Source organism: Quercus lobata, chromosome 7, assembly GCF_001633185.2.
Source record: "Quercus lobata isolate SW786 chromosome 7, ValleyOak3.0 Primary Assembly, whole genome shotgun sequence".
NCBI lineage: Eukaryota > Viridiplantae > Streptophyta > Magnoliopsida > Fagales > Fagaceae > Quercus > Quercus lobata.
Window position 1 is genome coordinate 21731223 of NC_044910.1, and position 22572 is coordinate 21753794.

General features: G+C 32.9%; 1 protein-coding gene across 3 annotated transcripts; it reads left to right on the forward strand.

Annotated features, from left to right (window-relative positions):
* The first annotated feature begins 1524 nt into the window (after positions 1-1524).
* LOC115953541 (target of rapamycin complex subunit LST8-1) lies at positions 1525-10215 on the forward strand. 3 transcript variants are annotated; one of them, XM_031071259.1, is made up of 11 exons: positions 1525-1735; positions 1825-1943; positions 2778-2879; positions 3014-3126; positions 3237-3306; positions 4285-4362; positions 8477-8593; positions 8706-8800; positions 8943-9022; positions 9146-9205; positions 9604-10215. In XM_031071259.1, exons 2-11 carry the CDS (start codon positions 1836-1838, stop codon positions 9729-9731), a joined length of 951 nt encoding a protein of 316 aa, XP_030927119.1. In that variant the 5' UTR covers positions 1525-1735; positions 1825-1835; the 3' UTR covers positions 9732-10215. The 3 variants fall into 3 exon arrangements, with proteins under 3 accessions (XP_030927119.1, XP_030927121.1, XP_030927120.1); XM_031071261.1 differs by having other exon boundaries at positions 1833-1943; positions 9604-10159; XM_031071260.1 differs by having other exon boundaries at positions 1525-1717; positions 9604-10159.
* Positions 10216-22572: the final 12357 nt, after the last annotated feature.

Sequence of the window (22572 nt, forward strand, 5' to 3'; positions counted from 1 at the left end):
CATTATTGACAACTCATAGTATTCCAACGGAGATGTTTTAGTATCTCTCTACTCATTGTTATGATTGACATTTGTCATTGTCCATGAAAATTGAAATTAAAATTTTGAAGCAGTCAGTGGAATACGTTTTTTGGACCATTTTTAAGAATGCAACTAAACACTTGAAAATGTTTTCTAATACATTTTTAGGAACATAACCAAACATTGGAATATATACACGTGTGTATATATATATATATATATATATATATATTCTAACTAAAAAAATGTTTTCAAACGAAAGTTTAGAGATAGAGAATAATATTTAGGCAAATGTTTTTTGGTATTTTTATTTTGTTAATTCAATGGTTACACTAAGGGATTTGAAATCTGAATATATTCATTGGTAATGCTAGGAAGTGTGTGTTAAGTTTCAAAGATCTTTGCTTTTTTTTTGAGTTTCAAAGGGGTTTTTGTGTGATTGGTAAAAATGAAAAATGGCTTCAGATCCAAAGGTTCACATTTTTTAAGATGTGGCAAAACACAGCATGGCCAAGGATTGTTGGCTTATAATTTTTGAAAAGGCCATATCTTTTTCTTTCTTTTCCCGGGGGTGTTTTTTTTTTTCCCCTTGGTATGGAAGATTTAATTTCTAGATTAATATATTATTTATTTGTTTGGGTTTTTAGAAAATTGAGAAATTGAAAGGAAACAGAAGTCTAACTGCATTTGTAGCTTGGAATATAAAAGTGTCACAACACCGCACATTCACACAAAAAAAAAAAAAAAATTCAATCATTGCACAAATGAGCCATTGCCCCATTTATATAGACCAAGAAATGCAACTCTTTGACAATGGGCACAACATTTAGTAATGGGTTGGACTTGGCCCATTATTAGGCACACTCTATTTGAGTTTGGCATGGTCCGATATTTCTAACATATACTTTTTTTTTTGGAGAAACTTCTAACATATACTAACACATGTAGTAAACTCAACTATGATCTCAAACTTGTACGTCTAATTTTATCGCTATCTTTGCTAATATATCAATGTAATCATGAAAAGATTGTGTTTCAATATAGGTTTTTTTTATTTTTTTTATTTTTAATTGATAGTTATCAAAACTGAACTGAGCATTGAATTGTTAAGAGATTAATATGATGATTTACTAGTTCAATCGTTTGGGTATTGGTTCAACCTTTAGATTAATAATTAATATATTTTTTAAAAAATATGCAAATAAATTAAAAAGAATAAGATGATGTTGATGTACAATATAAATATTAATATGCAAGTATACCAATATAATGTTGTTTGTATTTTTTGAAAATACTTGTGGGTGAAAAAATGTATGAAATTACTTCTAATATTATTTAAAAATTGAAAACTATTGATTAAGTTGTGGTATCAAACACCTCCTTGTTATTCCAAAAAAAAAAGAAAAAAGAAAAGTAAAGTATTATTCCAAAAGTTGATAAATTAACCATAACTTGTGTAATAAAAAATTGGCAGCGAGCTTGACTCAGAAAATAATAATAATAACATATGCCCGTTGCACAGTGTCGAATCCAAGGGGGCTGTGTTGTGTGCGATTACTTTCCTGAGACGGAGAGGCAGAGAGACCTATAAACAAAAACAAAAACAAAAATAAAAAATGGCCATTTCTCAAAGTCTGAGCAGAGGCAGAGCAGCAGCTCACCAAAACCCCTCACAACCCTAATTCTAATTCCACAGGTTTTATTACAGCAATCGGTAAATATATTATATTATATTATATTATTTTTGTTTTCATCCACTCCAAAATCCTATGATTTACGTTTTTGTTGATTCGGTTTTTGAAGTTTACTAGGAAATGAGCCAACCGTCAGTGATACTTGCAACTGCCAGCTATGATCACTCCATTCGGTTTTGGGAGGCCAAAAGTGGTCGCTGCTACCGTACTATCAATTACCAGGATTCGGTTTGTTCTTTTTTTTTTTAATTGATCTTAGTGAAGTTCAGTTCACATACAACTGAATTGAGAAATAGAGAACAACCCACTTTCATTTTCATTCACTAATCACATGTTTTAAGGCTTTCCAGACAATTCGTGTGAGATTCATATTAGTATAATGAATTTTAGATTGTGGAAGAGATTAGGGAATGTCAATGATTTGATTATCCAATTTATGTTGGACTGATACTACTAAAGCCCGTGTTTAGTTCAGGTTGGACTGAAATTGATGGTTAAAGCCGTTAATTTGATAAGTGGACCTTAAAAACATTAGCTTTAAATTCCTTGATATGCTCTTAGGTTATGATGCTTTGATTCGAAGATAAATCAAAACAATTGGTTGATATTATTATTATTATTTCTTTCTTCATAAGTGTCATGGGGCATTGCAGATGCATAATCTATTCTATCAATTATTCAACTATGTATTGTTTTTTTTTTCTTCGTATTTTGCTATTTTGGATTGGCCGAAGCTGTGTATGTAGTGTATGTTATATATGTAATTTTTATACAACATGACAAACAATAGTTAGGAAATACTTCCATTTCTCTCTATTTGGTTGCTGAAAGAACAGATGATGTGTATATGAATTTTGCATATCAGTCTTGAGTGGAGCACTTTTTCTGTCACAGTTCTCCCCCCCCAAAAAAAAATGAAACTTAATTGTACTCCTTACCTACAGTTTCTTTGCCATCATTTTTTTTTTCTTTCCATATATTGTAAATTTTGTGATGCTTGATACTTCAAAAATTTTCATGTTGGGTGACTTTAGTCTGATTTGCCATGTTTGATGTGCACAGCATGTTAATCGGCTTGAGATAACCCCAGATAAGCACTACCTGGCTGCAGCTGGTAATCCACACATTCGATTGTTTGATGTTAACTCAAACAGCCCTCAACCAGTATGTTGCTCCCATAATTGATCTTACTTTTACTTGTCAAAGAAAAAACAATATAGTTTTTGTACATTTTTAAATAGCCTTTTACATATATTCTTCCATAGTCTGATGTGAACTCGTCTTTGACGGCATGGCAGGTGATGAGCTATGATTCACATACTAACAATGTGATGGCAGTGGGGTTTCAATGTGATGGAAACTGGATGTATTCAGGTTCTGAGGATGGCACAGTAAAAATTTGGGATTTGAGGTTAATTAAAATTTCCCAAAATATATGGTGGATATATTATTCTTTAATTACTATACTATGCTCTTATTGATAATATTATTTAGATTTATTCTTATTTAGATTAATTGCAGAGCTCCAGGTTGTCAACGGGAATATGAAAGCCGAGCAGCTGTCAACACTGTTGTGCTGCACCCAAACCAGGTTCAGCCTTGAATATTATCTTTAGATAAAAATGCTGTTAGGTTCAAAATAACTACATAGGTAAAAGTAATGAAGCATGGATTCTTATAATAAGTAGTGGGTGGAGTTGCTCTTTCAGATCTCTTAGTTTTTCTCTTAAGGTACCTTGGTTGGCAAGTTCATTTCAACTATGAATCTTTGTAACATCTTATGTAAATGGCTTAAATTTCTGATTTTACTTCTCACTGAGTACACCCCCAGTGTACTTGGTCTGTTTTATTTTAATAAAAGTTTTCATTACTTATCCCAAAAAAAAAAAAATAAAATAAAATAAAATTCTGATTTGACTTATTATAGTTTTAGGGGGTTCTCCAGATTGGAAATGCAGTTTTTAATAATAATTTACCACAGTAGAAAGTATGGAAAATAGAGAAAGTAGCTCATGGCCTCTGCTTGGTTAGACTGTCCAAATATGATTCTGAACCAGCTGGCACATTTTTCTGGTTCTCCAAATAGCCCTGTAGTATCTCCAGAGGAGTGCGTTAAGCAATGTTTTATGGCATTGCTTGTAGTGCTCAATGCTTTGGCATTTGAATTGGGAATTTAACCTAGTTATCTAGAAAAAAGATTGATCATCAAAATCCCTTGTTTCAATTGCTTGGTCTCTCTGTATCTCTTTGTCCTCTGATTGTCACTCTTCAAAAATTGAATTGTATTCCATAGTGCTTTTGTTGGGTATGTCCACTTTAAAGAGAGATATTGGAAAATACGTGCAAGCAAGTATGAGGAATTTTTTACATAATGACTAATGCAATAATTAAAAATGATTCAATGATTAATTATTATTTTTACTCATAAAATAATTAACTAGCTATGCTAGTGGTAGTGGTAATAGTAACTATAATATTTATTATCATATATGCATTGTGTTGATGTATCCCTAACTATGCTCGTACTGGTGCTTTTGGGTGTATGTCTAACGTGTATGTAGTCTTGCAGACTGAACTTATATCTGGGGACCAGAATGGGAATATTCGTGTGTGGGATTTAACAGCAAATTCATGTAGCTGTGAACTGGTATGCTTTGTTGTCTTGTTTTTTAGTACATTTGACCTTTGTTCAGGAATCAGGATTTGCAGATTTAGGAATGTCATATTATCTTTTGGCAGTTTTACTATCATCGGTGTGCAGAAAGGGCAGACCGCTCTAGTCACCAGATATATAAATGAAACCCCTAACATCTTAAGTTTAACAACTCATATAGTGTTTCTACGAAACAGAACCTTTTTGTCTTGAACTACAATTTCTCGTCCTCCAAATGTTTGAGAATTTTGTTCTAGGAAAATACACAACATAAGATCCAATAGCACAGCATTCCAAATCATAGCATTTTTGTGTTTCCCCAACCAACCTCTCCAACAAGTTTAACAAATCTACTAGAGTAAGGCATAGCCCATATGACACCAAAAAGAGAGAACAAAAGACCAAAGATCTCTTGCTATGCAGCAATGGAGTTGTAAATGATTCAGTATCACCATTAGTTTTGCACATACAACACCAATCTACTATAAATCTATAATTATACTTCACTTCCTTTGATTGTCAACTGTCTGAACTTTTCCCAATAATGCCATCCAAGTGAAAAATGCGACTTGAAGCTTTGCTTTCACCTGCCAGATACTCTGCCTAGGAAAAGACAATGCCTTGTCTAGTTTTCTCAGCTAGGTGTAATACGACCTGACCATATATTGCTTTGTTTTTGATAAGTAATAAGTTTATTGATATCAAAAAACGAACACCCTAGTACACAGGGAGTGTACAACGGGTTAAACAATTCAAGAACAAAAATTACAAGAATCTAGGAAATCAAGAAAAGAAAAAAATGATTGGTTTTGCAAAGCAGCCAACCAATCCATTAGAGTTCTAAAGAAAAATAACTTCAGGTTTGGTATGGATCTCTCATTATCTTCAAAACATCTACTATTTCTCTCCCTCCAAAGACGCCACAATAAGCAATGGGGAACAATCAACCATATATACCCATTTTGATGATGACCAAATCTGCCTTGCCAACATGCTAGAAGCCCCACTACAAATTGCGGCATAACCCAACTTACTCCAAACAAACCAAACACCATAGACCACAGATCCATATCAACCGGACAATGAAGAAAAAGATGATCAACTGATTCACAATTACACTTGCACATGTAGCACCAATCCAATATCCAAACCTTCCTTTTTTGTAAATTGTCAATCGTTAAGCATTTCCCTAAAGTAGCAATCCAAACAAAGAAAAATACTCGAGAAGGAATCTTTTGTTTCCAAATACTTTTCCAAGGAAAACAGTAGTCATTGGAGCCCACTAAAAGACAGTAGTAATCCTTAGCCATGAAACCCTTCTCTCTATCAGGTTTCCAACACATCTTATCCTCACCAAATGCTTTCACTCTTTCATTGAAACACCATATATGGTATCCATGAAACCCGACAGTGCCTCTAATTCCCAAGCATGCACACCCCTAAAGAAACTTACATCCCAAAAGAGGACTCCATTAGCAAACTTCATAAGCTCAGCCACACTAGCCTTCTTATCTCGGCAAAATCTAAACAATTCAGGATAGCTGACTGCAAGAGATGACTCACCACACCAACGGTCTTGCCAAAACTTCACCCTAGACCCATTCCCAATATCATATAGAATGTGGCGAGGAAAAGAAGGCCGACTAATGTATTTCCACAATCCAACACCATATGAACCATTAACAGACCTAGTACACCAGCCACCCCATCTATAGCCATATTTCACCTCTATCACTTGCCTCCAAAGGGCAGCCTTCTGCATCCCAAATCTCCATAGCCACTTCCCAAGCAAAGCTTTATTAAAAAGTCTTACCTTCCTTATCCCCAAGCTACCTGAAGAAATGGGAGTACAAATAGTAGCCCATTCAACCAAATGAAATTTTGGTTCGTCATTGATGCCACCCCATAAGAAATTCCGCTGAAGTTTCTCAATTTGGTTCGCCATAGCAACAGGTACAGGAAATAAAGATTGAAAATAAGTGGGTAAATTAGATGAGTGCTTTTAATTAAAGTGACTCTACCTCCCTTAGATAAGTACAAACTTTTCCATCCCTCTAATCTATGTTCTATCTTCTCCAGAATTTGGTTCCATATTGTCTTATCCTTGAATTTAGCTCCCAAAGGAAGACCTAAATATTTCATTGGAAGAGTAGCTTGTTTACAGCCAAGGACATTCAACAGTAAGTCAAAATTATGCACCACACCAACAAGAACCAACTTTGACTTGCCCAAATTTATATTTAGACCAAAGACCACCTCAAACCAAATAAGGATCGTGCGGAGAAACAAAATCTGATCTAGATTAGCTCAACAAAAAATTAGAGTGTCGTCCGCAAAGTGAAGATGAGACACTGCCAAGGATCTTCCCTCTAAATTACCCACACCAAAGCCTGACATGTGATCATCATGGATAGCTTTATCCAACATTCTTCCAAGGGCTTCCATAAGCAAGACAAGCAGCAAAGGAGACAATGGGTCACCTTGTCTCAATTCCTTGGAACTCTCAAAAAACCCACAAGGAGAGCCATTAATCAGAATAGAGAAGCGAACTATAGATATACAAAAGAAAATCTACAGCCTCCATTTAGCAAAGAACCCACTTTGTTCTAGTAACTGCATAAGAAATCCCCAGTTAACATGATCAAAAGCCTTCTCAACATCTAGTTTGCAAAGTAGCCCTGGTAAACCAGTTTTCAATCTACTGTCAAGGCATTCATTAGCAATAAGTACAGGGTCAAGAATCTGTTTGTTCCTCACAAAAGCATTCTATGAAGTTGAAATCATATCTTCCACGATCGTGTGAAGTTTGGTGGCTAAGACCTTAGCAACGATTTTATAAACTCCCCAACAAGACTAATGGGGAGAAAATCCTTGACTTCAATTGCTGCATGTTTTTTTAGGGATGAGAGTGATGAATGTTGCATTCAAACTTTTCTCAAACTGATATTTAGCAAAAAAACGATGAAACACAGCCATAAGATCAGGTTTGAGAATCTCCTAGCTCGCTTGGAAGAAAGCCATTGGAAGCCCATTTGGTCTAGGCGATATATCATCATTAAAATTCTGTATGACATCAAAAATTTCTGCCTCCTCAAAGAGTCTATCTAGCCAGTCTGCATTATCACTGGATATCATTGGAAATACCCAGACTTCTAGAAATGGTTGATCAACTTGCTGCTTAGAGTATAAATTCATGAAGAATTGGGTAATACAATCAGCAATCATACCTTGATTGGAAGACAAGCTGCCATCAACCATAAGGCTCTCAATACCGTTATCTCTTCTATTGGAATTAGCCATTTTGTGAAAAAATCTGGTGTTGGCATCCCCATCCCTCAAGTGTAGTACCCTAGACTTCTAGCTCCAACTAATCTCTTCTAAAAGAGTGAGCTTTTCAATATTGGTACGGAGATTAACTTGTTCTAACTTTTCCTCAACTGTTAAAGGATGAGTCTCCTCTCTAATATCCAAATCATTCAATTTGTTCTAGAGTTTCTGTTTCTTAAAAGTGACATTGCCAAACTTCGATTTGTTCCACTTTTTTAGATCCAACTTCAAAGCTGCCAACTTCTTAGCTAGTATAAAACTAAGAGTTCCTTGGAACAAATAAGATGCCCACCAAGCCTTCACTTTATCAGCAAAATTCTCAACCCTCAACCACATATTTTCAAAACGAAAAGGAGTTCTACCTCTTTGATGACTCCCCCTACTCCCCCCCCCCCCCCGCCACCCCCCCCCCCCCCCCCCCCACAAACATCAGAATTGCTTTGTTAAGAGAGCAGCTGAAAATATATGGAGACAGAAAACTGACTAAAATGCACAGCGACTGACTCCAAAATGCATAACCACAGGCACAAAACTGTAATCTGTGCTGTGGGCAAGCAATTTTGCATTATACTGGTATCCTAAACCCTAACATAACAAAATGGCCCCCCTCCAATCAATGGGAGTTTGTTTAGACAAGTCAAAAACAAATTCTCATCAGAAACTTCCCCTAAAGATGATGTTTATTGCTGTGTGGCTTAAGCATTTGGCATTCCATCTCTCTCTCTCTCTCTTTCTCTCATAAAAGAGGTATGTATATCATTATTCTATGGTCTCTATCTAGGTGCCAGAGGTTGATACGGCCGTACGATCTCTAACTGTAATGTGGGATGGGAGCTTGGTAGTTGCAGCAAATAATCATGGGACATGTTATGTTTGGCGCTTGTTGCGAGGGACCCAGGTAGCACCTTCATGCACTTGACAAGCCAATGATAAGGCTTTGTTGAGTTGAGTTGTATATGTTACCCAAAATTGTATTTGACTTATGCTACATACAATGGATTTTCTTGCAGACTATGACAAACTTTGAGCCACTTCATAAGCTGCAAGCACACAAGGGATATATTCTCAAATGCCTTCTTTCGCCCGAGTTCTGTGAGCCACACAGGTTCAACTCCTTGTATTGTGTCTTCGTTTTTCTTTTCTTTTAGCATCATATATATTTTTATATATTCATAGTCTTTATTCCTGCCTAGTGTTCTTGGTGCGATGAGATGTTAGCTAATTTCGGCTGCCTTTACATTTTCCAGATATCTGGCAACTGCATCTTCTGACCACACTGTCAAGATATGGAATGTTGATGGCTTCACATTGGAGAAAACTCTAATAGGTATTCGTGATGCCAAATTTATATTGTGATTATTATTTTTATTTGTTTTGATGTCACAAATAGACCCTAATAGTTACTATTGAGCCTGGTGATATTGATTTTACTTTTCCATGTGCTTCCCAGGTCATCAACGTTGGGTATGGGACTGTGTGTTCTCAGTAGATGGTGCCTTTCTTATAACAGGTACTAGTATTAAAAACTCTTAAGTTTGAGTGTTAGACCATTGATAGACTCTAGAAATCTTTTAAAGAATCTGGGTATAGGATTTGTATCTGCCACTTGAGGGTTTAAGTTAAACTCTTATCTAACAGATCTTCATTCGAGTGTTTTATCTTTTTGGATTTGAGTTTTTGGCCCCAAGAGGAAAGGGAGATTCAAATTAGTGACCTCCACTTTTCTAGGCATGATCTCCGACCAATTGTGCTCCCTTGGGGTTCAAGTTATTTGGCTTATAATTATTATTTCTAACTTCTACATTTGCTAGAATCATATGAAAAACTGCTCGTCCTGAATTTTATTCATTATTACAACTTCAATTATGATGCATTTTAATTTGGCACCTCTATCCCTTATCCATGTAGCTTCCTCTGATACGACGGCAAGACTTTGGTCCATGTCAACTGGTGAAGATATCAAGACGTATCAGGGACATCATAAGGCCACTGTTTGCTGTGCTCTCAATGATGGAGCCGAACCCTCTACATCGTGAATCTAGAAAATTGTTTGTTTTCATGTGCTGCTGTGTAGGAGCATGTAGCAGTGGCATTTTGGTACATTGCCAACATGTTTTAACGGCTAGCATTACACATCATCATGGTTTTATGCCAATGAATGGTGAGGAGGATGATTTGTCACTACTATCCCCGGATTTGGTGTTTACTTCCAAGGAAAAATACTAGCACACACCCTTTTACACACTTGAAATGCACTGAAATTGTGACTTGAAGTCACAATTTCTAACTTGGAAATTATGACTTCAAGTCATGATTTCAATGCATTTCAAGTGTGTGTGTAAGAATAGGTGTAACAGGGTGTGTATAATAAACATTACCCTTACTTCAAATCCTAACTCTCTTTCCATCAAGTTATGAACAAATCATAATCATATTCACAAGCAGGACTTATTATAGTTGATTATATCATATTGTGATTGGTATACAATAAAAGTGAATTTATTTGCTTATATAACCTAACGACATGTCTTTACAAGTAATACTAGTAAAGTTGTTTGGTTGCATCATATTCTAAGTTACAACATACTCTTTTTTAAAAATCTAATGAGAATTATTGGTCCAATCATTAACCGTCTCTATATTGGTCTCATTGTTTAAAAAATAATCAATCAATGAAACCAGGAAGCAGATTAGTTCTCTAGTTCTGAGCGGCAGTTCTTGAGTGTAAATATGTACTTTGTACACCTTATGTCCCCAAGGCCTTAACTTGGGTCTACTGCCTCCAATGCGACCCATTGCGATGGTCAAAAAATTGATGATTAACCGTTGAAACTAGGAACCAGACTGGTTCTCCAATTGTGAGCAATAGTTCTTGAGTGGAAAAATGTACCTTATACACCTCATGCCCCCGTAATTACCAAGGAATGGGCTTATGCTTTGTTTTGATGGAAAACATTATATAAAGATAATTTTTCGTATTTTTCAATATTTGGTAGTATTAGAATAAATGAGTTAAAAGAAAACTATCTTTAGTCAACATAAAAAGTATGGTTTATTTTTAGAGATTGTTTTTCACTATATTTTTTTTTTTAAATAACTATTTCATAGTAAGCTAAATAAGAGAAGTTAGGAGATTGTTTTTCAACTCATTTAAGGTTACTACCAAACATAATAAAATGATATAGTTTTATAGAAAATGCTTTTTAAAAAATGACTCATTTTCTAAAAAACATCATTACTGAAACAAACAGAGCGTTAGTACACATAAAGTACACATCCATCATGCGTCCTTCCTCCACAGCCCCAAGCCCTACTTTTCAAAAATTCCCTCCCAATAACAATTTTTTATAATATATATATTGGAATATGATTCTTTGATATCTACTTTCCTATACTCTTCAAAATACTTCTAACGATGTACAAATAAGTGAAAACCAAAAAAGGTAAGATGATTCTTTGATATCTACTTTCCTATACTCTTCAAAATACTTCTAACGATGTACAAATAAGTGAAAACCAAAAAAGGTAAGGTTCCTACATAAAAAAATTAACAAAAAAAGGTTTATCCAAAAAAAATACCAATGGTAATTTCCTAGGTACAATTCATCACCCCAACTTAATGCAGGAAAAAATAAAAATAAAAAGACAAATAAAGACCGTTAAAAATGAGTCCGCACATTCTTTTCCTTAAAGTTAGCTTACTATATTTGGGGGGAAGTGGGGGATCTAGAATTATTATTTCCAAGGGACCAACCTAAATATATCAATAAAATTTTATTTTTATTTTTTTAAATCTAGGGGGCCATTAGGAAAATTATATATGTATATTTATATAATGTAACACTACAAAATTTAATTACTACATAAACTTTACAAATTGGTGTGCCACCAATTAAAAAAAAAGTAATTTAAATATTAATTTATTATGTTGCTTATTCTTGCCACAAGAGTTTGTAGTCTTTTTGTAGTAAATTTTGTTGTAACTAACTGTAAGGACTAGATTTGATCCTTGGCCCAAAGTGTGATTGGATCTAAGCCCAATAGGCCCAGTACAATGAATTTGTAGAGAGTGGGTTGGAGAATTAGGCTCTAATGAATGACTTAACAGTTATGATGGATTTCCAAAGATAAAAAATGGAATGAAGCTCTCTAAGTAAATTTGTCTTCGGCCCAATCCGAGGAGGTCTGTTCCAGTTTATATTGATTGAAAAAGATTACAGATCTTGTTTAAGCTGTTACAGTGCTCTTTTTTACAAATTTTTTATCCCTTCTTTATGGAGGGTCTTTTACATTATATAGTTCCATTTTGATGATCTTGATTCTACACTTGTTGATCATCTAAACCATTACTTGAGTGCTTGTCCTATCGGACATCCTTTTTGGCGCTCTATGAGTTGGGATAGCCAATGCAATACTGTTCAGGGGTCTTCTCCACATAAATGTGGCCAGAAAGTTAGCTACAGTGCATTTAATGCGGTGACAACAACTTTATCTTAGATATTTTCTAGCTCCCATTCTTCTAGTATGTTCGTAATGCACGCCCCTAGCAAAGGAGTTTCCTGGAAGGTCACTTTGAGTGATAGGATATGCATTCGATCTGTGCTTGGCTTATCCGAAGAGATATTCCTTCTTGGATCACCTTTCCCAACCTTTTCATTTGCATGTTACTTAGGAGACTCTAAACTTAACATTCTTACTACCGTTTATTCGCCCTCGGATTAATTGACGTTCTTGGCCAAGGCCCAAGGCCCATTATATGATTTTGGGCCCTTATCCCTACACTAACATTACTTGAGATTCTCTTCTTTTAGGCTTCCATTGAACAAAATTTGCATGTATGTCAAAGCAATTGTTCATTGACATGTGCCAATGAAGAAGATGCACATATTACCTTTATTTTTGATAGGTAGCCACATATCTTAACTATCTATAAGTGTGCACTAATTATTTATATTAAAAAAGTATAAAAAATATTTTTATTTGGAATATTTATTATTCAAATAATAATAGTAGTAGTAGTAGTTGTAATAGAAGCAAATTTAATAACACGTGCAATCAAGAATATAAAAATAACCCCCGCATACCCTTAGTGCGATAGTCACTCCACAAGTATAAGTGCTTGTGGGGTGTGGGGGGTAAGGGCTAGGGTTCAAGTCTCTAGGAGGGAGCTTCACACACATGCCCTTAGATTAGGTTAGAGTAGAATTTCTATTTTGTATTAAAAATATATATATATATATATATATATATATTTATATATAAAATAAGTGCATTTAAACTAGTCAAATAATTAAATATTTGTGAGTTCACTAATATCAACAATTTAAATTTCCTAACTCTTTTCAATGTATGTGTGTGTGTAAACTGTTACAGTCTAAATTTGTGCCATGTAATTACAAAGAGTATTAATAAGAGAAATGCATCTATTTTCCTATATTAATTATTTATAAGTGGTGCATTTATTATTTGTGTAAAATGAAATTTTAACATTAATTTTTTAAGATTTATATGAGAAATAATTTATTTGAATTATGACATTTTTGTGCATATTTAATTACGTTTACAACAATTTAAACAAAGTACAACAAAAGACAAAAACAAATGTAATAATGCGCAATCAAGAATGAAAAAAAAAAAAATTCATGCACTTAAGAGATTGCGGCCCTGGATTGTATTATTGAGGGTGATGCTGTGGTACTTCTCAAAGCAATTTGGAATGAGGATTTTAGTCACCCCGAGTATGGTCATGTGATTGATGATAATCTTGTTTTAGCTAGAGATTTTCATTCCAGTTTTTTCTGTCATGTTGAAAGATCAGGTAATACTGTTGCCCACTATTTAGCCAGACGTTCTAAGTTTGGTGTTGAGCTGCAGGTCTAGTTTGATGCCACACCTGCTGACATAGCTCCTCTAGTTTCTCGTTATGTATTGTAATTGTTTGGTTTTACTACTTCTATTAATAAAGTTTTGGCCCCCAAGGCGGTTATCTCAAAAAAAAAAAAAAAAAAAAGTTAGTGGAAAAAATTAAATATGGAGAAAATCAATTCACTCAAGGAAAAAGTTCATATTCTTAACAATTTTCATTTTCTCTCTTTCTTACTATATGTAATATAATTGAGTATATTTTCTAATTATTATAAAACAATAAATATTGTACACCGAACATTAGATAATTTCTTATAAATATTTCAAAATGTATTGTGCATCATTGGACATCTGCTAGTTATACGTACGTATATAATAAATATAAAGTTTTTTTTTTTTTTTTTTTTTTTTTTTTTTTTTTTTTTTTGAGATAGAATAATTATAAAGCTTTGAGTGGTAATTAAACTTTTCAATGGTAGGATCCATTAAAAAAACAAAAATAAAAAACCTAAAAGGATTAGGTTTTATTTAACATCCAGGTGAAAATAAACTGAAGATCGAACACAAGAGGAAGTCTAACCTAAGAGAAAGAGCAAGCTTGGTTTAATATGCACGTGTAAAATAAACTAAAAATTGAAACACATCTCAACAAAAAAGAAGTCTAACCTAAGTGAAAGAGCGTGTACAATATAAAACATGGATTTCTCCTCTCAATGCTCACATCTCATATCTAGTCTCAACAATTCTCAACTAGTTATTTCGGAAATTTCTAAGCTATTTTGATTATTTTGGAGGTTCTAAGAGCATTTTAATTATTTTGGACCTTTTAAAGGTATTAAGGTATTAGTTGTTTCAGAAATTTCAGAGGTATTTTAGTTATTTTAGAAAGTAAAATGTTGTTCATGTTTGATGTTTTTGAAGGCTTTTTTTTTTTTTTTTTTTTTCATAAAACATATATAGTAAGAGCATTCACATAAATGAGTGTATAATAGAAAAATGCATGACATTTACACATTTTTGTTCAAAAACTCCTCACATTAGTTCATTTGCAGTAGTAACCGTGCAAATATACATGACTATTGTAGCTTTGTATCTGAATATTTTATTAATTTCTCATTTCATCTCTCTCCCTCACCGTCTATTCTTTGCTTCACTATGTCTTTCACATAAACCTAGCCACCATTGCAACCCACCAACATCACAAGTCACAACTCATTACAAAATTTGATCATCTTATCACAAAACCCGATCGACCCATCAACCAGAAAACACAAATCAAACCCAACGTCAGCTAAAACCCATTAACCCAAACCCAAATCAACTTAAACCCAAAATCAAATCCAATCAGCAACACAATAAAAAACCATAAAATGGAGATCCAAAATTAAACCCATCATCGCCCATTCACCACTGCAACCCAGCACCGCCCAGAAGAAGAAAGAGTTGAGAATAATTATAAATGAAAATAATAATGATAAAAGAATAAAAAATGGTTAATTAAAAAAAATAGAGTGTATAATAGACAATATGATATGAATGTTTTTGGAAAGATAGAAAAAAGTAGGTTCTTATGCTAAAATAGACATAAACTTTTATACATATTGATATGAATGCTTTGAGTTCTTAGATTGGAATTTGAAGAGAGAGAGAGAGAGAGAGAGAGGTTAGCTAGAACTTTAATTTAGAAAATTACGAAAACATATAGAGAGTTTTTTTTTTTTTTTGGGTTATGAGATAGAATTCTAAGCTTTGAGTTCTCATATTGGAATTTGGAGAGAGAGAGAGAGAGAGAGAGAGAGAGAGAGGTTAGCTAGAATTTAAATTTAGAAAATAACGAAAACATATAGAGAGAATTTTTTTGTTTTTTTTGTTTTAAGATAGAATTCTACTCTAGAATAATCTGTATGTATGTGTGTAAAGCTTCTTTTTGGAGACTTAAACCTCGACTTTTACCCTTCACACCACACAAATACTTATACTTGTGAAGTGACCGTTGCGTCAAAGGTGTGCGGTGGTATAGAGAGAAATTTTGAAATTATGAGTTATTCTTTGGAACTTTAATCATTTGACATGAAATCCCATATTTTCATGAGTGATAATATTATATTACCACCATTTTATGGGGTAATTACATTATGGGATTCCTTTGGTAATCTTACATTCCCATTTTGTGATGCACAAATAACAAAACAAATGTAATATCTCACATCTCTTCAAAGTGGGTATAAATGTATAATCATCTCTTCAACCAAGCCAAACATGCACACAATGCATTGTCTTTTCAAATAAAAGTATCAATATTTAAAATCACCCTCTCTAATTTGAAGTCAAATAGTATCTATTTTTTTTAGAAGAAAATAATATCTATTTAAAAAGGGTAAGGACTCCTCATTTCAAAAATAAAAAAAGAAATCCCATATTTTCATGAGTGATAACACTATATTACCACCATTTTATGGGGTAATTATATTATGGGATTCCCTTGGTAATCTTACATTCCCATTTTGTGATGCACAAATAACAAAACAAATGTAATATCTCACATCTCTTCAAAGTGGGTATAAATGTATAATCATCTCTTCAATCAAGCCAAACATGCACACAATGCATTGTCTTTTCAAATAAAAGTATCAATATTTAAAATCACATTCTCTAATTTGAAGTCAAATAGTATCTGTAAGAGCCCAAAATTGCTAGGCACACTGGGAATAGTGGAATTAGATATTTTAGGCCCAGTGCAATTAATTTGTTAGAGTATGGGCTTGCAATGTCAACTTTAATGCCCTTTTATGATCCAGATATGAGGTCAGTGGAGTTAGGGCTTAGAGAGTAACAAAAAGAAGTATGAAATATGGATATAATACTTCCTCGAGTCTGGCCGAGGAGGTAATGTTCATAAAAGAAGTGCTTAAGTGTTTGATACAAGATGATGTTCTATAACTTCTAATCTTTTTTTCAATGATTCATCCCCCTTCTTGGAGGATTCTTTTCCTTTATATAGTTCCTCCCATTGCATTTGAGCCCTCCACCTATACAGCTCAAGGTACTAATTTGGATGCTTGTCTCATCAGGATTTTGTTGGAGGTGGTAGAGTGTGCTGTGAGCTATGTGATTACTGTTCAGAGGTCATTTCTTCATTAATGCGGTCAGTTGAGTTGATATAGTGCATTGAATGTGGAGGTGATGACTATTTTACCAAGATATTTCCTCTCTTCTTTACTTGTACGTCTCTATTATCTTCCTCGGTATCCAGTCCTTTGGTGCAAGTGGCCAGTTGAAGAATTCTCGAGGAGTATTCACTCTTCGGGCTCCTAGGACGATGGGTCTCTACGTCTTCCCTCCTTGAATGTTTACCCACATGTCCAACCTGGATTGGTGTGCGAATGGGCATTTTTCCATCCTTGGACTGGGCCCATGGGCTTTATGTTGCGTTCGGATCCTGCCCTCCCACAATATCTATTTTTTTTTAGAAGAAAACATCGCTTTGTTTTGATGGAAAATCTTGTGTAAATATAGTTTTTCTTGTTTTCAAGTATTTGGTAGCATAAAAAAGATGAGTTAAAGGAAAACTATCTTTGGTCAATATAAAAAGTATGACTTATTTTTAGAGATTGTTTTCTATTACATTTTTTTGGAAAACAACTCTATCTTACAGCAAGCTAAATAAGGAAAGTTAGGAGGTGGTTTTTCAGCTCATTTAAAGTTGCTACCAAATATTGGAAAATGAGATAGTTTTATAGATAATGCTTCTTAGAAAATGACTCATTTTCTAGAAAACATCGTTGTTGAAACAAATAGAGCGTAATATCTAGTTAAAAAGGGCAAGGATTCCTCATTTCAAAAAAAGAAAAAGAAAGAAAAAAAGGACTCCAATCCCCTTCTTTTCTTTCCTTCTCAACCTCTCCAAACTCTCATCATTTCTCTTCTGAGACATTTTTCCTGAAATTTGGGAATTCGAAGTCATTTTTTTTTATTTTTTATATTTTATATTAAGATAAAAATTCTACTTTAGTATAACCTAAGTGTATATGTGTGTATTTTTTTTAAAAAAATGTATTTGTGTGTAAAACTCCCTTCTAAAGACTTAAACCCTAATCCTTACCCCTCATACTCCACAAGCACTTATACTTGTGGAGTGACCATCACGCTAAGGGTGTGAGGTAGTGAATCTGAAGTCGTTTAATTGTGCTTATTTCCGTTGGTCCATGGTTTCCAAACCATCTTTAATGGGAAAAACAAAAAACCAGCTAGAATTTTGGAGGCCACTGCTGTCTTATTTTATTTTATAATTCAATAAATACAATCTACGAATTTGAACTCTAAAGGTTTCCTATCCATGTGACTGACTTAATAGGCAATGACAATGAGAGTTAAGACAAAAAATTTTATTATTTAAGTTTGTCTATTTGATCTACGGGGGTTTAGCTTAAAGATGGGTTGAGAATGTTGCAAAAGCTCTCTCTCTCTCTCTCTCTAACAAATAAACAAAGTTAGGTCCAAAGATCGAAACAATTAATATTTGTAAAAACGTGAAATGGTCTTTGAAGAAAACGTATGGCAAATTTTGGATCAGGGTAGGATTATCGTCCCACCCATCTCACGATTTGGATCTAAATCCTACCATAGTTCCAGTAACTAATGATTTTAATTCGATCCCAATCATTCACCAATTCTAAGATTACAATCCTACAATCAAAATCCCCATTCTATAACAGCCACTATAATTCTCCCATTTATGAACTTCGCTGTGCTCCATTTGAAGCTCTAGTAGTTATCACATTAAGCGGGGTCCAGCCATTTTGAGCAATAACATTAATCAAATTAAAATAAAATTACATAAAACTTTGCTTTACATAAATAAATCTCTGTTGGAAATTACGTTACCAAAAGCTCTTTTGATTCCAACTGAGGGAGGAAACCCTTACACTCTCGTTAGTACTATGAGGACGTAAATTTTAGGCCTTTTGATGAGACATTTTTACGTGCCTATCACTTATGCATTTTACATGAAAAGTACGTATATGGGGCTGCTATTCTAGTTGGACCGAAAGTGACAAGTTGCGAATTTGAGTTTGTAAATCAGTTTTTTCAATAAATTGGAGATAAGATACTTAAAACTACTTACTTTGATCTTCTTATATCTCGAAAAAAGAAAAAAAAGAAAAAGAAAAAAGAGAGTTTTATGTATTGAGTATGACCTTTTAAGATATCTTTAGCATTGAAATGCAATGTTGGCTTGTATATCTTCTAATTAAGCTTAAGTAGAGGTTTCAAGCTTTGATCCTGTTTTGGAGGTTGCTACCTCTATAACTAAAGGCCAGAGGCAATGCAGGCAAGTATGATGCTCAATTCCAAATAAAAACGTCAAATTTGATTTTTCTGTGATATATGTCTTGTTTGAAAATTGGGCCGAGCCCAGTTTACCTGACCCAGAAAAGCTACACTGCCTTAAGCAATTTCAGTTATGGAATTAAAAACAATTAAGCTACATTACCATCATCAATTGCCAAGAGAGTAGCACCTCTGTTATTTTCGGGCTTTGATATCTTCTGATTCTGTAGGAACCATCTCTATGACTAGTTGTTACTCAAGACATTTTACATGGTGTATTAGACAGTGGGTAGATCGTGCCTTGTTCTAGTTCTAGTGGCAAATACCACTGCGAGTAAAAATGCCGTGCCATCAAGGTAAAGGTTTGTGCAAGTGCAACATCATATTTGGGCATAGAGGCAGATCGAGCAGTGTAAAATTGCTGCCATAAGAGTAAATTTGATTTCCTTAATTATTGAAGCATAATTTTAAATCCAGCTTCGTTTTTCCAATACATTATACATACATCTGATTTAGAAAAGTCAAGATATTCCTTTCAATTCCCCTTAATACGTATTATGTACACAAAATGCACATGCTTTTGGGACCGAGGTTGAAAAATCATATTTTAGACCCAAGTAACTTAAGCAGTGGATTAATTCATTGATTGTGACTAAGATTTTTATTTAGTCTAAAGTTGACAATTCATTAGCTTGCAATGCATAATCACAATAAGTATATATCCAGGGAACAAGCTTTTGGAATCACAGGGCAGCCAAATCACAGACCATACAACATAAGGATATATTATAATATGCCGTGAAGGGGAATATATATATGGGGATTTGCAAATGCAGGGCAAGGATGTATGGAAATTTCAGAACAAGACATGGACATAGAAACTCAAATAAATGTTTAGATGTACATCTTTCAAGTTACAATGCCAACACACTCGTGCTGTCTTGGAAACGTAATAAAAGGTTACATATAGGGAGCATGGGATCACTGGTCAACACAATGGCTCCCTTTTGCAGGATGTTTGATTTTGTTGCCTTTTTTCTACGTTATTTTAACAGGTGAGTACAAAGAATCAGCTGTAATTTTCAAAATGATCTTACATACTACTTTACATGAATCACAAACCCAAATGTATAGTGCTTCCCCCACTCCATGTTATCCACACACTGGAATTGTGCTAACATGTTGGATTTCCCCATTGAGTTGCTATTTGTTTACAAACCCCAAGGCCCAAGAATTTCTAAATAACTAAATTAACAGCCTACGGTGCTTTGAGCTTGGTGAACAAATCCCACACACACACACACACACACACACACACACATATATATATATATATATATCAGTATCGTACGATATGTATCGTATCGTATACAAAAAATTTTATATGGTAAATGTGCATCAAAAGTGCTTATGAATTGTACGATACAAATGTGTGTATCATAAAAATTGTGTCATATCATAAAATTGTACATATAGTACGATACATAGACATGTGAGTTAAAATGTTTTTTTTTTTGGGTTAAAATTTGTACTTTTATTTGAGTCCAACAAATTGTTAGACTTGTTTTTACTAAAAAGTTATTAATTTGTCTACTTAATTGAGCTTAGCAAAATGACATGACAACGAGGTTTCTCTCTCCCCTATAAAATTTGGACTACACACTTGACCATTTACTTTCATATTTGTAATTTTTTTTTCTATACAATAAATAAGGTATTAAATGATAAAATAATTATTTTTATTTTTGTTATTATTGTTGTAAGTCTAAGAAACTAGAATGCCAAGGAGTAATATGAAGAAAAAATTATTAAAATTATAGAAGGAAAGAGATAATAAAAGTTGATAATGATGAAGAAAATGTTAATGAAAAAATATATTTGTAAGATGATGAACATGATGATAATATTGACTTAGATGGAGTTGATTAGGTAAGATGATGAATGTGATGAAAGGAAATAATTATTTTTGTTCATATGTCATGTGTATGTACTTTTGAATTTAATCAATTTGAATGTGTATGTTATATATGTTAATTTGATTTATTTAGTTAGTTTTGTTAAAGATTATTGCGTAAGTGTTGATTAAATTAGTCATTAGTTGAGTATATTATGAATTTATAATGAATATACTTTTTATATTTGTATATTTATAATTTTTTTTATAAATTTAATTAAGTGTTTGTGTAACTTAGGATACATGATATGATATGATACACGATATAGAAAAATAAAAAATCGATTCATGTTATGATTCATGTTTTGACAATTATGTGCATACATACATACATACATACATACATATGCTTTGGGTTCAAGTGGTGTAACTCTAAGTAATGTTACACTACCCAATAACTTGTTATTGAATTTATATTTTGAAAATCCCACCGTTGGATTACATGTTTTATATGTTCTTAACATACGTGCCAATTTTCATGTCAATTGGATATTATTTACCATTTGATCCATAAACTAATCATTGATGTATTATTTTAAACTCCAAAAACTTAAATTTAAACATTTAATTGATGACACAGCTATTGATTTTTTATTACATTGACTTTTTACAAGCATGAAAATATATGAAGATAATATAATTCGATAGTGTGGATTTGTCAAAATTCGTACCCTTTAAAAAAATATTGAATAATGTAACAATAAACAATGTTACATTAGGTGTAACTTGAATCCAACCCTATATATATTATAAATAATATGTTTAAAAACCTTTTATGGGAAAGAGAAAAAATCATTAATTTTTTGACAATTTTTTATATTTCTCATACAAATGGTATAAATTTTTTTCTAAAATGGTTCATTAAGAAATACCTTAAGGGTACCTATTTGTATCATACATACGGTGTTGTCCATATTGGATGTTAATTTAATTTTTAATTTTTAATTTTCTAAGGTGTTGGATTTAATTCATTCAAAATGTGAAGCGTTGAATATCTGCTTATTATTAATTAAAATAATATAATAACTTACTCTAATATGGGTGTTGCAAATATATTCTCATTTGAATTATTTTGCTATATTTCTCAAATATTATGATATAAATGACAATGACAAAATGTTACTAATCAAGTATAATCTAAATTGTAACAAGTATTTCTATAGATTTCATTGAGTGTTTTGGTTATTAATAATGATCATAATTATATATTTCATAGTTTCATATAAAAATACAATCATAACAAATACCCATTAATAAATATCATAATTATTAAATTCTATATATAACGTTTTATATACAAATACAATTAACCTATATATATAAATAAATAATTATAAATAAACATAACCACACACACACATTAAAAGTTTTATAGGCTACATTAAATTACACTCTCTAACTTAGCCTAAAATTGAATTCAATTCTATAATTTTAATTTTGTTCAATTCATATAGGTTTTGGGGTATTTTGGTCATTTCAAGAGTTTAAGAAGTATTATGGCTATTTTAGAAGTTTTGGGGTATTTTTGGTTGTTTTAAATGTTTAAGGGTTTTATTGATAATTTTTTAAAAAGGTTTTTGGGGTAATTTTTTAAAAAGGTTTTGGGAGTAGTTTGTAAGTTTTTAGGTTTAGGAGTATTTTGTTCATTTTTTAGGTTTTAGGGGTATTTCGGTTATTTTTTTTATTTTTTTTTAATGTTTTAGGGGTATTTTGGTTATTTTGAAGGT